The sequence below is a fragment of the Schizosaccharomyces cryophilus genome, assembly GCF_000004155.1.
Source record: "Schizosaccharomyces cryophilus OY26 unplaced genomic scaffold supercont4.6, whole genome shotgun sequence".
Taxonomy (NCBI): Eukaryota; Fungi; Ascomycota; class Schizosaccharomycetes; order Schizosaccharomycetales; family Schizosaccharomycetaceae; genus Schizosaccharomyces; species Schizosaccharomyces cryophilus.
Window position 1 is genome coordinate 777,970 of NW_013185629.1, and position 18,042 is coordinate 796,011.

Below are 18,042 nucleotides of genomic sequence, written 5' to 3' on the forward strand. Positions count from 1 at the left end.
TGCATACGAGTGCACTATATGACAATCCTGTCATCCATAGAGGAAGAGCCAAATGTTACATTTTGACCATAAACAAGCGCATTCAGGAAAAATCCTTTAAATTACCATTGAAATTGGAATTTATGTTACATCTTCTCTAAGCATTTCAATTAACTTTCTTTTCCCGTGTTTGGAATGCAAGGCACTGTCTTTCAATGAAGTTTAGTCACAGGTATAGAAGCCAAAAGCGAAATTAGTTGACAATTGCTAATGTGTGTGTGTGTGTAGTCTTCAATTCAACGCCGTTCCGGAATGGTCGGAAAGCTATATAGCGTATGTTTTGAATATTGGAGTAGGAAAAGTCGAATTCGCGACAAATTTGCTAATGCAGCTATGAGGAAATAGTTACTCTAATCTAAAGAAACTGTATGTAACGAAGATGGATTTGAATTTAGAGTACTGGAGTTTGTGTTGAGACACTCCAATCGACAAGTTCAATTCTGTACTGTGCCGACAGACAAGAGTGTGTGTATGTGTAGTAAGCTAACTTTGTGGAAAGGATTTATGCTCTTGAACGTGAGCAAGTGAGTCTTCCATCCCAAAGGGTGGATGAGGAAACGGGACTCTTGGACCATCAACATCAATTATCTGCGGACGAACGATTTCGTTTGAGTCTCAACAAAGATCTTGATGGAATAGTAAGCTTCTATAGCCCAAAAGAACGAGAAATTGAAGAAACATTTAAGAAGCTGGGTTCTGAGTATGAAAACTATGTACTGGAGTATGACCTTGGAAAGCAAGGCGGCAATGGAGATGGTCTTCGTGATAGTGCGCAGTTCAAGAAAGGTAATAAGAATCAATTGAACTATCACTACTCTACCAACGGTCAAGATTTACCAACTTCTACCGCCTCTGATCACCACGTATATATGAACGATGCGGCCGACAGCGAAGGAAACCTCAGTAATCCGACTATATCGCGAGCTGAATCTACTGCTATATTTAAGTCTGAACATTCAGATTCAGCTTCTCAGAAGGATGTCTCTATTGGGGCTCCCCAAAATGAAGAGGACGATGACGACGATGATGATGATGAAGAGGAGGAAGATACAGACAACCATCACCATTTACTTGTGGAAAGATATCCATCTGATATTATGGCTTATGAGAACTTTGTTTCTTTGAAACGGAAAATCACACAGTTATACATCTCCATTCACGATCTCATGTCCTATGTACAGCTCAACTGGACGGGATTCTCAAAGATTCTCAAAAAGTATGACAAGACTCTAGGAAGCAGCATGCGTGAGCCTTATATGCGTTATGTAAACGAAGCATACCCTTTCCGCTCTGAAATTCGTGACTCGTTGACAAAGCGTTTAAATAAAGTGGCTGAATGGTACGCCAAGTTATGCTGTCAAGGTGATACATTTGTCGCTATTCGACGCCTTCGAGGTCATCTTCGTGAATATGTTGCTTGGGAACGAAACACTATTTGGCGGGAAATGATTGCAATAGAGCGTAGAACCGAGGCTGCACGCATTTCTGGTCTTCAATCGGTAGTCGCTGTCGTCAGCGACAAGGATGCTTATGCTTCCAAATACATAGTCATCCATACTAGATTCGGAGATATTAAATTACGAAGGTTTTTTTTGAACACTACATTTCTCACTCTCGCTGTTATAATTATGTTATTTATTGCTATTTTGAATTTTCCGATAATTGATAATAGAGAACAAAATAATTGTATGGCACTTCTTGTGCTGGTTTCCCTTCTGTGGGCCACAGAGGCTATTCCTCTTTTCGTTACCTCTTTCCTTGTCCCTTTCCTTACTTCTTTTTTAAGGATTTTACGTGCTGATGATGGATCCTCTTTACCAGGGAAGGAATCAACAAAGGTCATTTTCGGTTCTATGTGGAATCCAACGATTGTATTACTCTTAGGAGGTTTTACAATTGCTGGAGCGCTAAGTAAGTACCAAATCGCAAAACGACTGGCCACTTCTATTCTTGCCCATGCTGGCCAGAAACCAAGAAATGTGTTGCTGATGAATATGGTTGTTGCTATGTTTGCTAGCATGTGGATTAGCAATGTTGCAGCCCCCATTCTCTGTTTTTCCATTATACAGCCTCTTCTAAGGAATTTACCAGCTGAGTCTGATTTTGCGAAGATATTACTTATCGGCATTTCCCTCGCCTCCAATATTGGTGGTATGGCTTCTCCTATTGCCTCTCCGCAGAACATCATTGCTTTACAAAACATGGATCCTTCACCTGGATGGGGTGAATGGTTTGCGATTTCAATACCAGTTTGCACAGTTAGTATCTTCGGCGTTTGGTTTTTATTATTGTTTCTGTCTTCCTCATCAGAGCGTGTTGTCCTGGCCAAGATTCGCCCAAGCAGAGACAAGTTTACCAAAACACAGTGGTTCATCTCCTTTGTAACTATATCGACGATCATACTTTGGTGTCTTGAGCGAAGGTACGATGAAATCTTCGGGGATATGGGTGTGATTGCTCTTATACCCATTATTATCTTCTTTGGTACCGGTCTCTTGACGAAAGAGGATTTTAATAACTTTTTATGGACCGTTATCATATTAGCAATGGGAGGTGTTGCTTTGGGCAAAGCTGTTTCATCGTCGGGACTTTTAGAGTTGATTGCTATTAATATTGGAAATGCTGTGTCGTCCTTAGACACGTTCAGAGTATTGTTAGTCTTTTCATTATTGACTCTGGTTGTAGCTACCTTCGTCTCACATATGGTAGCTGCTATGATTGTTCTACCGGTCATCCATGAAGTCGGCAGTCGGTTAACTGACCCGCATCCTCGTATCTTTGTGATGGCTTGCGGCCTAATGTGCAGTATTGCAATGGCTTTACCGACTAGTGGGTTCCCAAATATGACTGCTATCATGATGGAAAATGAAATGGGAAAACGCTATCTAAAGGTTTCCGATTTTTTAAAGGCCGGAATACCAGCTACTCTTATATCGTTTGTTGCTTTGCTTATAGTTGGAACTCCTATTATGCGTATCTTGGGATTTTAGATCAGCCTTAAGTTTATAGTTTTATTCTAATTACTTTTTGAGTTAGAAATACATATTTGGAGCAGATATTATGAAGTTAATAGAATATTTGCATCTTTTGAAATCGCTCATTATTGTCGTATTCTATTGTTTTCTTCAACAGCGAATTTAGTAATCCAAAATATTAATAAATTATAACTTTAGAGAGTCGAGATTCAATTACCCAGTTTGACTGATTACTAACAGTATTTAACCTCTTTAGGTACCAACGTTTCTCCAAGTGAACACATAAGAAACCTTGGACAAAGCAATTAATTAACAGGAATGGCGTTCTTTAAAGGAGGATATCAGAGGCCTTTTCTGCCTCAGAGACGACTGTACAGTCAAAATCAACAGCCTTCTCCACATGTATGTATTTCTATGGTTCATTTCGTAGAGTGAATTCAAGGGAATGCATTTGAGTAGGTGCTGAAATTAACAATGTTTTAGGTTATGTTTTATAAGAACTATGCAAGGCCATTGGGAAAAGTTATGTTATACGCCCTGGCTACATATTACGGACTTGATCTTGCCTGGTGGAAACTAAATTCTAATGAGGAAGAAGCCGAAAAAAAAGGTACGTATATACAAAACATATTTATAATTAACAATATTTAGCTGAGCTGGAAGCATTAGCAGCCAGCCTGAAATAATGACATAGTCTCTTTTTACAGGTACAAAATAATGAAAAGTCTGACTGAATGCGTGTGTGCATCTTTGTCACAGCTTTTAGTAGTCGTTTAAATATTAACGTCGTCAGTACGTTTAAATTAGCTATTCAATTAAAATGATATGGGCAATATTATTTAACAAAGTCGAAACTATAAAAGATAAAGCAAGAGGTAATGGCACATTAAACAAACCAAAAGCTCATTTAGTCTTGATCGATGACTTCCTCGTGAACAACAATGCCTTCCTTGGCAAGTTCATCAATCAAAGGACTACAAAGTTTCATGTCATTAGGAGCCAAGACACCAGGGGTAATAATGACACCGTCAAGGATTTGTTGAGAAGCGACACCACAAGGAATACCGACAAGCTTCGCCATAGAAGTGTAGCCCCCAGGAACGCCATAATCAAGAAGAGTACAAGTACGAGTTTGTTGCTTACCTTCCTTGGTTTCAACTTCAAACTTATGTTGCAAAATAAGCATGTCACGTTCACCCTCTTCGTACTGCATAAGTTCCTCCAAAGTAGCGCACAAGGTATCCAAAGGATTTCCACGAGGAGTGACAGGCTTTTCGGAAAACATACCGAGCCATTTAAGACCATTAATGATACGCTTCTTGTCATCCAAATCCTTGAATTGGTGAATAGAGGAAATAGCTTTGACCAAATCGGCTTGGGAAGAGGAAGAAGCGTTCAAAACACGAGCGGTGACTTCTTTCCAAGGTAAAGCGGTACCCTTAGGATCCAGGTAATCACGGGCAGTGTCATCTAAAAAGCCCAAGTCAACCAAGCAATGAATGAATTCAGGGAAGCCTTGGTAACGCAAGGTACCACGGATAATGGTTTCGGCTTCGGGAATCTGGTAGCGCTCTTTAAAAACTGTAGAATCACGATTAGGATAGCAAACAAAAGCATAGCCGGGGTAGATGAAGTAGGGCTTGGCAGTTTCCATCAAATCCTTACCCTCAATTTCTACAATCTTGCCGCCTTCATAGAACTTGGCAGAGTTACGAAGAGCCAACAAGACACCGCGAGAAGACCAGGAGAACTTGTAGCCTAATGGATTATTAGAGTCTTCAGGGGCAGGAAGGCCACCGCAGTAAGACAAGAAAGATTTGATCTTGCCACCTTCGTTATGGACTTCTTCAATTGTTTTAATGGCATACAAATGATCAACGCCAGGATCAACACCAATTTCGTTCATGCAAATGGAGCCAGCCTTCTTAGCTGATTCTTCTAATTCAGCCATGTAGGGATTGACATAGCTGGTTGTGCAAACATGTTTGCCATGCTTGACAGCAGCTTTCATAACAGCAGCATGGTAAGTGTAGGGGATCAAGCTAATAGTGAGATCGTGCTCAGAAACAGCCTTTTCGAGTGCAGTCTCGTTACCAACGTCTAAAGAAATAGCTTTTGAGTTAGGGACACCCTTAATCAATGATTCAGCCTTAGATTGGGTTCTGCATGCAACAGTTATAGTATTTTCCTTGCGACGAGCCAAGTATTCCAATGTTGGCAATGCAACGAAACCAGAACCAAGGAGCAATATAGATGGCATTTTGAATTTCTCGCTGTTTTAAGACTAAAAAAGTAAATTAACGTTTGATTTATTCAATTGACAAATTGACAAATTGATGAATTACGAAGAATTCAATTTTTTCTCTATATGGATTATACAGAAAAGAAATTGTTCTGGGATAGTAAAAAGAAAGCCAATTTTAGATATTTAGTCTATTCTTCGATTATCCACAATCAAGATCTTTCTGATTGTATTTGTAAGAGATCCATAATAAAGAAAAACAGTCACGGCTCGTAAAAAAAAAGTATATAAGAATAGAACAAGCTGTAGTAACTTTGTATTCTTCATATAGGTAGTTTTCGGATGGTAACAGATTGTTGTTAGATGCAAAGAGAGTTTTCAAAAGCAGCAGTAATGTTGCAGCTTGCGGGTTCTTAAACAGAAGCCCCTTTTTTTGTCATTGTTAGAATGATAGAAGAAACCGAAAGATATTGTGCCTGTTACAATACTGTTTATAAATCTTCTAGGTGCAATTTGCTGTTACTTTGAATAACTGAAGACAGTTCGCAGATTTCAGCAAAACCAATCTCCTCTTTCTGCCTACCTGTTGCTACTTAATCAACTGTGTAGTTCTGGTGCAGGAGTATAACAATCTGCCATGCACCGCTGGTCTCTCTTACCTCTGAGGTCAGTGGCCATGGTTGGTGGCCTTTCAGGCAAGGTACAGAGATTCTTTTGTGAATTTCTTTGCTTGGGGGCCTATATGTAAATTAGACGTTAAGAGAAAACTAATAACAAATTTTGAAGTTTGCGCGGTATATTAGTGTTTGAAACCCTGTAAATGACTAGTGTATTTTCTGTATGCGAAACTGGTGCTTAGATGAAGGAGGTCTTTACAAGCGACGCAAAATGAAAGCATGGACGGCGGATTAACGGTTATAAGCGTAAAAACAGTAACAAGAAACGTAATAACATAAAGAAACAGGATAAATTAATGATTGATCAGTTAATTTGAGGTTTCAGTCTATACGGAAATGGGTTCAAAGAATGATAGATCGCGCCAAAATAGACAAAAAGATAATAATTAAAAGTGTCGTAGAATTTTCCATATCTCCCTAATAAAGAATCATCTACTTTATGTACAGAACAGACTCCGGACTAGGATTATTATAAGATATGAGAAAAAAAAAAAAAAGAAGTCGAAAACAAACTTTTGAAAGGTTTTCAGATAGCAAATTAATATGTTTGTTAAGGAAGGAAAGAAAAACAACTAAAAGAATCCCAAATCATTAAATAAAAAAATTTATAAGGCATTTTTTGTAGAAAAGTAATTACTGGTTTTGTTGTGAATAGCGTGACATGGGATGCGGCTGTGTTGGATAAGACGGCACAGCATTAGAGTTATGAAGGCCTTGAGGTTGATGTGGTTGATAAAACATAGGATTCGGTTGAGGATAGAACCTTTGTTGGGGCTGCTGGTGTTGCTGTGGTGGTTGTTGTGGTGGTTGTGATTCATATTGTTGTGGCGGAGAAGACTGATGAGAAGGGTGTGCATAGACAGGATGTTCATGTAGATGAGGAGGTCCCATATTCTCTCTTTGCATACTTTGTAAGGGAGGTCCCATTTGCTGATACCTCATACCCGAAGGGAACCGGAAAGCAGATGTGCCGGATTCTAAATGAGTCGGAGGGTATCGATACAAGTGTTCGGCCATGTAAGGAGCAACCATGACAGGACGAGGAGCATTCACAGAGGCCATATTCATAGAGGCATCGGGCATTTGCATTTGCTGATAATCAGGACCCATACCTGGCTGTTTGAACATGAGAGATTGTTCCATTTCTTGGATAGGTAGATATCCAGAGGCAGGATGAGATCCATACTGCATGGCTCGCTGGTTAGCAGCAGCTATTTGAGAAGGATATGCATGCTGAACGCCTCCAGATCCCATAGGGTAACCCATGGAATGGGCAGGCATTCCTGGTTGTCCGGGATAAGAGGGGATTCCAGGTACAGGAGCAGGAGCAGGCGCAGGAGGCATTGCGGCAGACTGATTGATAACATGAGGTTGAGACATAGAAGGAGCGGGGGATAAGTTATCTTTAGAAATAATGTCTATTAAAAAGTCATACATCTCGGATTTAGAGATGGCGTTAGCAATATCAGAGCGCTGAAGAGTTCGTCGCTGATTCTTCTTTGCATGCAACCAAGCACGCATTGTGAGTTCAGTAACGAAAATTTCGCTTCCCTTGGCAAAGAGGAAAGGAGCTTCGGCGGAAATCATTTTGTTACGTACCTCTTCATCCGTTTTCATTACCTTCTTGATACGAGCTAACGGAAGATGCAATGTTTTGATGGCCTGGTCGTTGTTTTCCAAGGTATCAATGGTTTTTTGCCAATACTCGGCAAGAGCTTCTGCATCACCACCCGTTAGCCCCTGGGTGACGTTGTCGAATGGGCTTGAAATATCCAAAGACGTACTTTGAATATATGGATTTACAGTGGATGGATCAACATCTGGAGCAGAACCAGTAGGAGCAGAAGGGGCAGCAGGGACCGAAGGCACAGAAGTCGCTGCTGAGGGGTGATTATAATTCATTCGCAGTTGAGGATGAGAAGAAGGGTCGACAAAATCACCCAAATTGTCGGGAAAATCTTGTTTTAATGAGTAAGAGTCTGGAATCGAATTCATGACAGATAGAACTATCAGTCAAAAGCACAAAGGATGTAAAACCAAGAACACACAAACGAAAAATAAAGGGGAGGGGGAATAGTAAATGATTCAACTAATTGCCGAAATCAATTCTAACAGATATGAAGGGGGTTTTTCAAGGAAAACCGCAATCAGAAAAAAAAAAAAAAGAAAAATAAAATACAATAAAAACCAAGAAACAAATCGTAGAGACAATCACAGAAGGAAACCTGTGTACGAACGCGAAAAAAGGATTGAATTTTTGAAGATCAACCAAACGGAAAAAAAGAAAAAAATAAACAAAGAAACAAATATACACAGGACGCTTAATAATCAACTTTTTTGTAAAATTTCCAAATCTAAATAGACAGTCAAGCGTACAACTCAATAATAGTTTCCCTAGGATATGAAAGGCTCGAAACGTCCTTACTGAGCGAATAATCGTATATAAAAAAGACGCTGACTGCAATACAAAGATGGATGGGAGTAGCAAACCAAAACAACTTGTTTGGAATCAAGTAATTCTGATCTTTTAAGATAGGATAGAAAAAAAGCAAGTGTTATTCACAAAAGGAAGCGTCCAGACACACACAAGAGTAATGAAGGCCAGAGACTTCTCGACTTGAAGGAACGGTTCAAACGGGGAGCCGGTTGGCTCGCTTTTTTTCCACGCACAAAGTGGATACGATTCGAAAGAAGTAAAACGGAAGGTTTCACAGGAAACAAGGTATTGAAAAAACGCTTGTTTGGAGGAGTCGTTTCGCTCAAGAATCAAACATTCACGAATCCAAACGTTTTCCTAGAATACGTACCTTTACCAGTCAAACAACCTTGAAAAATCAAATCAATCGAAATTTATGTTCTTAGAGACTTCCAAAATACTTGATTTTTTCCGTCTGACTCTATTTAACGATTTTCGTTAAGATGCTTATATTAGTGGCTAAGAGAAGGTGGTTGGCTGCCTTGGTAGTCGAACGTAGTAGGTGTGGAGGAAGCCTGTGTGATTTTAGCAACGTTGATAGTATAGTATGATTAATCGTATTATGGGGAAAGAGAAGGATCAGATATAAGTTTACTATACAGAGGTTGAGAGAGAGAGAGAGAGAGATCAAAAACAAAATTCAATAAAACGAAATTGTAAGGGCAAAGAAAGGCAAAGAAAAAAATAAATAAAGCCTTTTGCACTTTGAATCACAAATGATCTTCGTTTTCAATTTTCATTTTGCTTTTCTCTTCCATTGTATGTGTGGTAGAACACTGCTAAAATACAAGGGGACTAGTTTCCTTCCTTGGTGAATTAGAGAATCCTACTTTTATACAGAGGTTCTATCGCCAATGGTGCTTTCATCGCAAACATGTTAAAAGTATAGACTAGAAAAATGAAGTACTTTTTCAACCTGGCTATTAGACTTCCATAGGAAACCAAAGTTGCGGCTTTCTGTGTACTTTTGTTGGCGTGGTTCTTTAGTAAACAAATAGGAAAGAGGAATCCGTCGAGAAAGGAGTAGTCCGTCAAGACTTTGCAAACAGGATTTTTCTTCAAAGGTATTTTATCTATAGCTTTTGAAAAGAATATGGAATTGGTTTCGCTTTCCCTGCCATAAAAACGAAATTTGTAGTTTCACATTCTATCATGGCTTTCTACCTCGCTATATGAATACCAGTATGTAGGAAACGCACTTTTCAGTTTACTCATCCAAGCACAGTCTTAACGTTACAAAGAGGTTCCTAGGAACTGACTCTATGACTTGGATAGCAAAAGAGCAACAGACTAGTAGTAACATTCTTGATTTGTAGCCTATTTTTTAACAAAAGCTTCCTCTACTATTACGTTGGCTTCCATCCTGCTTTAATAACTTCGTTTCTTTTTCTTTTTGCGACGATAAAATTCCCTTGAATTGGAGTAGAAATATTCACGATTGGATTTGTCTTGTCGATTTTTGTCTTTCTTATCTTAGCTTCTTGGTTCATTGGTAATTACTTTTATTACAATTGTTGTCAAAGTATTGACCTGTGTTTCATCTGATCCGATTTTCGTGTGTTAATTCCTTACTACTCCTTTTGCCGTTGTTCACTGATACAGCATTGCTACCCTCTTTTCCCTTTTGTTTGTTCTTTCCGCTCCCCCATTTCCAAGATGTGGTTACCCTTGGTTCGTCGGTACTCCACTCGGTCTTCAGGCCCTGTCGTGGGCATTATAGGCTCTGGTCCGGCAGCTTTTTACACAGCTCATCGGCTCTTTCGAAATGACCCTTCCATCAAGGTTGACATGTACGAGGCAAATCCTGTCCCGTTTGGTTTGGTCCGGTATGGCGTTGCTCCAGACCATCCTGAAGTCAAGGTATGATGTTTCGCTTTTCTTTTTTAAATGATTCTTTTTCCTTCAATTTTAGAAATTCACATCATTCCTCTTTCCTTCTTCTTCATACTAACTCTTTTCATCTAGCAAGTGGACCACAAGTTTAGTGAGATTGCAAATTCCAGTCAATTTCGGTTTCTAGGAAATATTCGTGTTGGCAAAGATCTTCCTCTTTCCACTCTCTCTCGGCATTACGATGCTCTTGTGTACGCTTATGGCGCATCATCCGACAAGATCCTCAACATTCCCGGTGAACACTTACGCGGCGTCTACAGTGCTCGCCAAGTAGTTGGTTGGTACAATTGCGATCCTCAGCATCAAGATATTGGAATTTCTCTTCCTCATCTCAAAGACCTTGTCATAATCGGTCAGGGTAACGTTTCTCTCGATATCGCCAGAATTATGCTTAGCAGGCCCGAGCAGCTTTCTCCTACTGACATTAATCCCCTCTTTTTACAGCAGCTTTTCCAAAGTGCCCTTCAGCGGTTGCACATCGTTGGTCGGAGAGATCTGACTTCTGTCTCTTTCACTATAAAGGAGCTTCGAGAGCTGTTCTCTCTTTCTTCTGCTATGTTTTTAGCACCAGAATATACCTCATCACTCTCCTTTCTTTCAGAACAGGCCCTTGGCACTTTTGACCGTGCTCGTAAACGTCTGATAAAGCTTATACAATCCAACATCCAAGCCGCTCAGCAAAGAAACTCAACTACGTCTACTCAGCAAAAGCCTTCTAAATTTTGGGGACTTGAATTTGGACTTACTCCTATCGAAATCCTTGGTCGGAATGGCCAGGTTGATAAAGTTAGATTCCAAAAGACCGAAACCGTCCGCAACGAATCCACTTCTCCAAGTGATTTTGTCGAAATTCCTGCTCAAGCTGTTATTCGAAGTATTGGATACAAGAGTGTTCCCCTTCCCGGAATGCAAGAACTTGGAGTTCCTTTTGATATGACTCGAGGTGTTATACTCAACAATGAGGGACACATCGGCCCTGGCATGTATGCCAGTGGTTGGGTGAAAAATGGTCCGGTTGGTGTTATTTCTTCGACGATGATGGATTCATTTGCTACTGCTGATAAACTGTACAAAGACTGGCTTGCTCAAGAGCCTTTCTTAATAGGCACAAGAGCCGGTTGGGATGGTGTTCGACACACCGTAAATACACCTGTGGTTTCATGGGAAGATTGGGAAGTTATAAAAAAGCATGAAATTGAAAATGGTTTGCGACACGAGTCTGTAGGTGAGAAGTTTAGAACATGGGAGGATATTCTACGTGTTTTACACAAATAACGAACTCTTTCTATAGCTAATCTTGGTCTTATAATGTATTAGGTGAAATGAAATGAACGCATAATTTACTTTTCCTCTTTCCTCTCCTCTTCCCATTTTACTTCTCTTGACGTTTGGCCATTCATAACGTTGCACTTTATCATTATAAATTTTCTAGGTTTATGGATAAACGCAAAAAATTCATATTTTTCCATGAATTGGAAAAGTAATAAGCCTTAGTAATATTCCATGGAACCATCCCTCGTTACCGGTGATATCTGGGATTGCTTTGTAGTTCCAAAGAGGATCCCATTGGAGCAGAAGAAATGGATGAGTAATTAGCTAGTGTCCGATTACCAGAAGTCTGGCGTAGCTTTCCGTACCCTAAAAAACATATGAGTTAATACGTCGCCTTGAGCAAAAAGGAGAATAACATACCACCACGACCGGGGTCGTATTCTTCTCGCATTTCATCGCGCACTTGTCCACCAGAAGCACCACGCCCGTATTGTCGTCCTTCTTCGTAACCAGGATCCAAGTCTGCCCGAATAATACGCTCATCCAAGGATGTACCAGAAATATATTTCAAACAATCAAGGGCATCCTCATTTTTATAATATTCAACAAAACAAAAGCCACAAGGGGTCTATAGTAGATCATATTAGTTTAATGTGATTTCCAGTGAAGAACAGTAGATAGCTTTCCAGTGCCCCCCTTACAGTCATGTATCTTTATTCGTATAGTGTACTTACCTTTGCAAAACGATCTACACCCATGACAATTCGTCGAACTTCACCACATTTTGAGAAAAGTGTGTAGATTTGTTCTTCTGTAGTATAAAATGATAAATTTCCAACGTAAACACAGCAGCTCTTTTTGACTGTCTCTAATGCAGGAGTATTATTTCTTAAACGGCGTAAAAGATATGGCGAAAGAGCGTCTAAATGCGCGATAGATGCCATCTCACCGAATGCCTTGATGTAGGTGCTTTCTGAGGGCAGCTATATGCTTTTTGGGAAACCCACCAACGAAGGCACTATGCTGTTTGATTTCGATCTTTTAAATGAAATGTAAGTTTAACTAAAAGAATAATAATACAGCATGTTGTGAAAATCTGGTAAAGTGGGTAGACATTGTTCCCATAGTAGGGGTGAACCCATCAAAAAATCCCAACACATATTCGAGTTAAGCCGTTCCCCTCTTGACCTTATATTCATTAAATATGTCGAAACATTGCGTTTTTCTTCAAATTTTTGTTTCTATGTTTACTGTTTTCGGTACTGTGTTATGGTTCCGTAATCACGTAACGAAACGCAGTATGCTATGATATTTGAGATTTGTCAAAAGCAGGTCAAAGCAGAAACTGGACACCGAACATGTCTCAGCATCTTTCATGGACAGATCTTTTGGAGAAACATCCAGCTTTTAAAAGCATTCATGTAGCTGCAGATGATTGGGAACCGTTGCCGAAGCAAGTGTGTGCCTTTGACACAAAGTTGTACGTCGCAGTGGGTCATGAAGTACGACTAATAGACTGTGATCTGGTAAAACAGAACAAAGGAGGATCTGAAGCGACTTCTTTTACCAAATTAACACATCCTGAATTAAACTTTACAATATATCAGCTGGTCATCAGCCCTAATGGACGGTTTTTAGCTGTTATTGGAAAGTCCAAAATCGTAGTATTGGGATTGCGCTCAAAGGCCGAATCGAAGGCTTCTTCTTCTTTTAGTCGTCCACCTAGTAATGCTTCTGGAATTTTTGGTGGTGCTAGCACTTTTAGCTTTGGAGGTCTGCAAGGACAAATGATTAACTCGTCAGAAACACCTATTTATTATGCTGGGATCATCAACTTGGATTCCCCAATAATTTGCGTCAGATTCCACCCTTTAGGAAGATCGGGTCGATCTTTGGTTGTATTGAATGAAACACATTTGACTTTGTATGAACTTGAGAATGGTTATTTAAACCCCGACTACATAATTCCTCTTTCTTTCAGTGAAAAACCATTTAATTCTTTTGATGTTGATTCGGAAGAACATATTCCTGTTTCTTTTACATTTAATCATTCGTCACGTGGTTGGGGTGCTTTTCTTGTGTACATTTTGACGAATAGTGGAGATATTTACGCCCTTTGTCCTGTCATGCCAGCAAACACAATCATCTCGCGCGCAATGCTTCAGCAGTTGTCATCTGAAATCACTGAATATCATCGGAATCATGTTGAATCAGAAAATGCTCGACAACATGTACGTTGGATTACGAAGCTTATTGGAGACGCAGCTCTCTCTTCTGAGCTTCAATTTCCAAGTGGATGTTCATTAGAAGATAGCTATGAGTTTTCTAATTTTTCTAATGTTTATGCTCTTCAGCGTCCAGATGACTTTACCTTCTTGCCAGCATTACAAGGACCTTTTTTAATTCAGCCACTTGTCAGTGAAGATTTTTCTGATGACTGTTGTGATATTGTTTCGCTTGGGACGCCAATTATAGATGTGATAGTGGTTTCAAATTCCTATGGTCAAGTTGATCTTTTCCTGTCTCCTTCAAAAATATTTGGTAAATGGACTTTGCCCTCTCATAATAACGAACCCTATAAACCTCTTGTCCTCTCTCCTGTTCATACGCTCCAGCTTTCCACCAAAACAAGTTATACTATCCTTCACCGCGATAATTATTCGCCTTTTAATATCACAGTATATCATGCGAATGGCGCTCATGCAGTGAACGTGGAAACTTGGGTTAGAAATTTACGCTTACTATATGAAAACAAATTAGAATTGAAGAATGCTAGAGAGAAAAAAGAATTGCTGGATATCCTTTCATCCATTCCTGATTCTACCGAGGTTGTTGAACGGGTAAACACGAACCCTTTAAACACCTCGCCAGATCCAGTTGTCGGTTGTTTACAAGTAAAGCACCCTTCCTTGGGAAGCGCTTTTCTTTGCTTGACCAAACATCGCCAAGTAACTGTAATAGACGAATCCGAGTTCCTGGATGTGCCAACTATAGGCAATGTTTTGAAGAATGAAGACTTGGCAAGCTCGTTTGATGCCTCCCAAATTAGCATGAAGGGTAATGACAAATCTCGGAGCGGTATGTATCAGTCGCTCCTTCTGCAATCACCGTTTGCAAATCCCATTATCCAAACTTCACCAGAGCGGCTTATTGTACCACCTGAACTCGGTGGGAAGCTTTCGGTTTCACCGTATTCTCTTCGTTTTCTTGGTACTGTTGTAAGCCGTATGCGTGAACATTTAGATTTAATTTACCAAGGTAACTTGGCATTGCACTATCGTCTAACGTTACAAAAGGAAGAATTTATACGTCAGCACGATCATATATCGAAGCTTGAGAAACGAGCAACACTTGCGCTAGAGAAAGATTGGCTTGCTGAACGATTCGCTGAGCTTGAAAAGAATGCTATGGAATGCGAAGGACGTGTGGACGTAGTATTACAACGGTATATGAATATTCATTCACCAGACTTAAGTGATCAAGAGAAAGCGTTTATGAAGGAAATAGAGCGTTATCGTGAGCGTGTATTAGGTGAAAGGGGTATTGAAAGAAAGCTGCAAAATTTGAAACCGCTTCTACAACGTGGAAACATACCTTCAAAAACAATGTTTTCTAAATCAGTTGCGCGCTCACCTTCCTTGGATGCTCAACCAATTGCTCTCGATCAATTGAAGCAATTGTTAGCTCAGCAAAACAAGTCAATTCACATTATGAAGGCGAAAGTTGTTTCGCTGCAAAAGAAAATCTAAATCTGATTCAAGTTGATTTGTGAGGTGCTATGAAAATTACAGTTGGCCATGATCCTATTACTATTACCTTGTCTTCTCTTGTCATTCATCATTGCACTGGCTGGACGTCATGCAGGAAATGGAATTAAATCGTTGCAATGATTATAAGAGAAAAGGAAAGGAAGGAAAAAAGTGTGTTTGGTCTGAAAGGGTGTTTTAAATTTTGTTAGATTTGGTATTTTTCAAAAAAAGGAAATAATAAAGTATGAATCCATGGTGCTTCGAATGTGAAGTAATTGATCGTTAAACAAAGTATCGCAAAACGAAAGCCAGAAGTAAAAAGGAAGCATAAATTAGAAAGAAATAACTTTTGCAAAACCAAAAACACAAGAAAAAATTCTTTTAAGATCCGCTATTCTTTTTGTTTCTGCTATGTCGTAATACTTCTTTATCTAGTTTAAGCATCTACACCACTACACATAAAATTTCTTTGTGTGGTACAACGCACCTTCGCTTTCTGAATTGTTCTGGGGTCTGTAAAAGTTCAATACTCTGCCAATATCGCCTTAAAAAAGAAAAGGCTTGGAGACGCGTTTGGCTGGTCGAATTTTCACTGATATAGAATTAGACCATAAAGAAACAATGGCACGAAAAAGATTAGTGAAAAAGTCGCTTGCAGAGAAGGAAAATCAAGATGGATCTTCAACATTTGTACCTTTAACAAAGAGTCATGCTCAAGAAGGAATAAACGCAAAAGCAAAAAAATCATTGAATTCTAAAAAGCCTAGTCAAAACTTCATAACGCGTACGGTTTGGACTCTGATTATGATTGCACTGTTCTTCGCAGTGTTGGCAATGGGTCACTTTTGGGTTGTTATACTGGTCACTCTTATTCAAATTGGTGTTTATAAAGAAGTGATTGCAATCGCAAGTGTCCCGAGTCGTGAAAAGGATTTGCCTTGGACGAAGTTTGTTAGCTGGTAAGATTTGGACGGAAATTTGAATGCACTTTAGAGGTGAAGCGATGATGGGATATAATTCCAGCCTTCTAATTTTGTATTATATAGGAGGAACTCGTGGCTAATTGTTTTCAGGTACTTTTTAATGACGACTTTATACTATGCATATGGTGAAAGTATATTTACCTATTTCCACCATTTATTTGTCGATGATTCCTTTATGCTACCATTTGTGTCACATCATCGGTTTATTTCATTTATGCTGTATATTATGGGTAGGTTTTGTTTTGTAATTTAAAAAAGTTGGGAGACTAACGGTGTAAATAGGGTTTGTTCTATTCGTCGCTTCTCTCCAAAAGGGAAAATACAAGTTTCAATTTTCCCAGTTTTGTTGGACACATATGACACTGCTTTTGGTTGTCGGACAGGCCCATTTCATCATTAATAATATTTTCGAAGGCCTTTTCTGGTTCTTTGTGCCTGTTTGTTATGTCGTATGTAATGATGTTTTTGCTTATCTATGTGGAAAGATGTTTGGTAAACATCCTTTGATCGAAGTCTCACCTAAGAAAACAATTGAAGGTTTTCTCGGTGGTTGGTTGTGCACAGTCGTTGTTGGTTCTTTAATTACCTTTATTCTGATGCGATACGAATATTTTATTTGCCCTAGCAGAGATCTCTCAACGTCCATTTTTACTGGCTTAACTTGCACTCCTAACTCTGTGTTTCTTCCACATACGTACAATGTACCTTCATACTTGGTGCAATACTTGCATCTTCCCGATGTTGTAACTTTTGCCCCGATATATTTCCATTTAGCCATGTTTGCTACTTTCTCAAGCCTTGTTGCTCCTTTTGGTGGATTTTTTGCTAGTGGTTTGAAAAGAGCTTTTAAAATCAAAGACTTTGGCGATTCCATTCCTGGTCATGGTGGTTTGACGGATCGCGTCGACTGTCAATTTTTGAATGGTGTTTTTGTTTACATGTACTTTCAGTCTTTTATAGCAGAAAAGAATACTTCTACCTCAGATATTTTGGATGCTGCTATATCCACCTTAACGACACCTCAGCAATTGCAGCTTTTAGAAGATTTTCAAAATTATTTGGTTGGCCAGGGAAAAATAACTGCAGACGCCATTTGCAACAGAGTCGTTAAAGGTAGTCGTTAAAATTAACCTTGCAATTACTATTTTCGTTTTACGTGCTCTCTTCCTCTATGCCGTATTCATTTTGTGTATATATAACCTTCAGACATATACGCTACCTTTACTGAAGTAACTGTGGATGGAATATAACATAATGTATCGGAAAGACTTATATCTTTTCCCTTCGCGCGTTGTCTCACTGTCTTTCGTTTCATTGTCAATTGTTTTCTTCGCTTGTCTCTAACTGTCATCTATATTATGGTATTAGCAAATCCCTCTTGTCTGTACTTATTGAGGGAAGCCTTAAATGAGTTATTTTTACTTTAAGAATAATCTTATCCATGTTTCTTGTCCGTTCTTTTAGTTTCTTTCATCCACACTCTCGGCATTCTTTGCCTTTTTTAATCATGTGTCCTCATGTTCACTTATGTACTCCTCGTGGTTAAAGATCTATAAATTTTTATGCGCATTTTGAATTTGACTATATATACGCAGTATTTAATGCTTAACAATTAAGCCTTGCTCAGTAATTAATCTTAGTACATGCCAAATTCTCACTGTCTACCGTCGTTCTTTCTTTTTATCAATTTCATAGGAATAAAAATCCAACCTTACTTGTTACATGTGTAGTAATTT

At 39.2% G+C, this 18,042-nt stretch overlaps 8 protein-coding genes across 8 annotated transcripts; 5 read left to right on the plus strand and 3 right to left on the minus strand.

The window, feature by feature from the left end:
• The first annotated feature begins 60 nt into the window (after nt 1–60).
• SPOG_01212 (membrane transporter) lies at nt 61–3,246 on the plus strand. The gene is made up of 4 exons (XM_013169484.1): nt 61–211; nt 268–312; nt 385–405; nt 539–3,246. The coding sequence occupies exons 1-4, from the start codon at nt 195–197 to the stop codon at nt 3,027–3,029; spliced, it is 2,574 nt and encodes an 857-aa protein (XP_013024938.1). The 5' UTR covers nt 61–194; the 3' UTR covers nt 3,030–3,246.
• On the plus strand, nt 3,186–3,897 carry SPOG_01213 (uncharacterized protein). The gene is made up of 3 exons (XM_013169485.1): nt 3,186–3,416; nt 3,498–3,624; nt 3,666–3,897. The coding sequence occupies exons 1-3, from the start codon at nt 3,333–3,335 to the stop codon at nt 3,698–3,700; spliced, it is 246 nt and encodes an 81-aa protein (XP_013024939.1). The 5' UTR covers nt 3,186–3,332; the 3' UTR covers nt 3,701–3,897.
• SPOG_01214 (saccharopine dehydrogenase) lies at nt 3,841–5,503 on the minus strand. The gene has a single exon (XM_013169486.1). The coding sequence runs from the start codon at nt 5,272–5,274 to the stop codon at nt 3,922–3,924; it is 1,353 nt and encodes a 450-aa protein (XP_013024940.1). The 5' UTR covers nt 5,275–5,503; the 3' UTR covers nt 3,841–3,921.
• Nucleotides 5,442–8,875, minus strand: SPOG_01215 (CCAAT-binding factor complex subunit Php5). The gene has a single exon (XM_013169487.1). It carries the CDS (start codon nt 7,926–7,928, stop codon nt 6,567–6,569), a length of 1,362 nt encoding a protein of 453 aa, XP_013024941.1. The 5' UTR covers nt 7,929–8,875; the 3' UTR covers nt 5,442–6,566.
• An 824-nt stretch (nt 8,876–9,699) lies between these two features.
• On the plus strand, nt 9,700–12,333 carry SPOG_01216 (NADPH-adrenodoxin reductase Arh1). Its single transcript, XM_013169488.1, has 2 exons — nt 9,700–10,269; nt 10,375–12,333. Exons 1-2 carry the CDS (start codon nt 10,066–10,068, stop codon nt 11,575–11,577), a joined length of 1,407 nt encoding a protein of 468 aa, XP_013024942.1. The 5' UTR covers nt 9,700–10,065; the 3' UTR covers nt 11,578–12,333.
• SPOG_01217 (nuclear cap-binding complex small subunit) lies at nt 11,472–12,658 on the minus strand. The gene is made up of 3 exons (XM_013169489.1): nt 12,309–12,658; nt 11,995–12,202; nt 11,472–11,940 (listed from the first exon to the last, which is right to left on the minus strand). Exons 1-3 carry the CDS (start codon nt 12,516–12,518, stop codon nt 11,822–11,824), a joined length of 537 nt encoding a protein of 178 aa, XP_013024943.1. The 5' UTR covers nt 12,519–12,658; the 3' UTR covers nt 11,472–11,821.
• Nucleotides 12,659–12,778: 120 nt separating this feature from the next.
• On the plus strand, nt 12,779–15,581 carry SPOG_01218 (nucleoporin Nup82; the record flags this gene model as incomplete). The annotated part of the gene is made up of 2 exons (XM_013169490.1): nt 12,779–12,872; nt 12,907–15,581. The coding sequence occupies 2 exons, from the start codon at nt 12,779–12,781 to the stop codon at nt 15,321–15,323; spliced, it is 2,511 nt and encodes an 836-aa protein (XP_013024944.1). The 3' UTR covers nt 15,324–15,581.
• Nucleotides 15,582–15,805: 224 nt separating this feature from the next.
• SPOG_01219 (phosphatidate cytidylyltransferase) lies at nt 15,806–18,035 on the plus strand. Its single transcript, XM_013169491.1, has 3 exons — nt 15,806–16,282; nt 16,397–16,536; nt 16,589–18,035. Exons 1-3 carry the CDS (start codon nt 15,945–15,947, stop codon nt 17,428–17,430), a joined length of 1,320 nt encoding a protein of 439 aa, XP_013024945.1. The 5' UTR covers nt 15,806–15,944; the 3' UTR covers nt 17,431–18,035.
• Nucleotides 18,036–18,042: the final 7 nt, after the last annotated feature.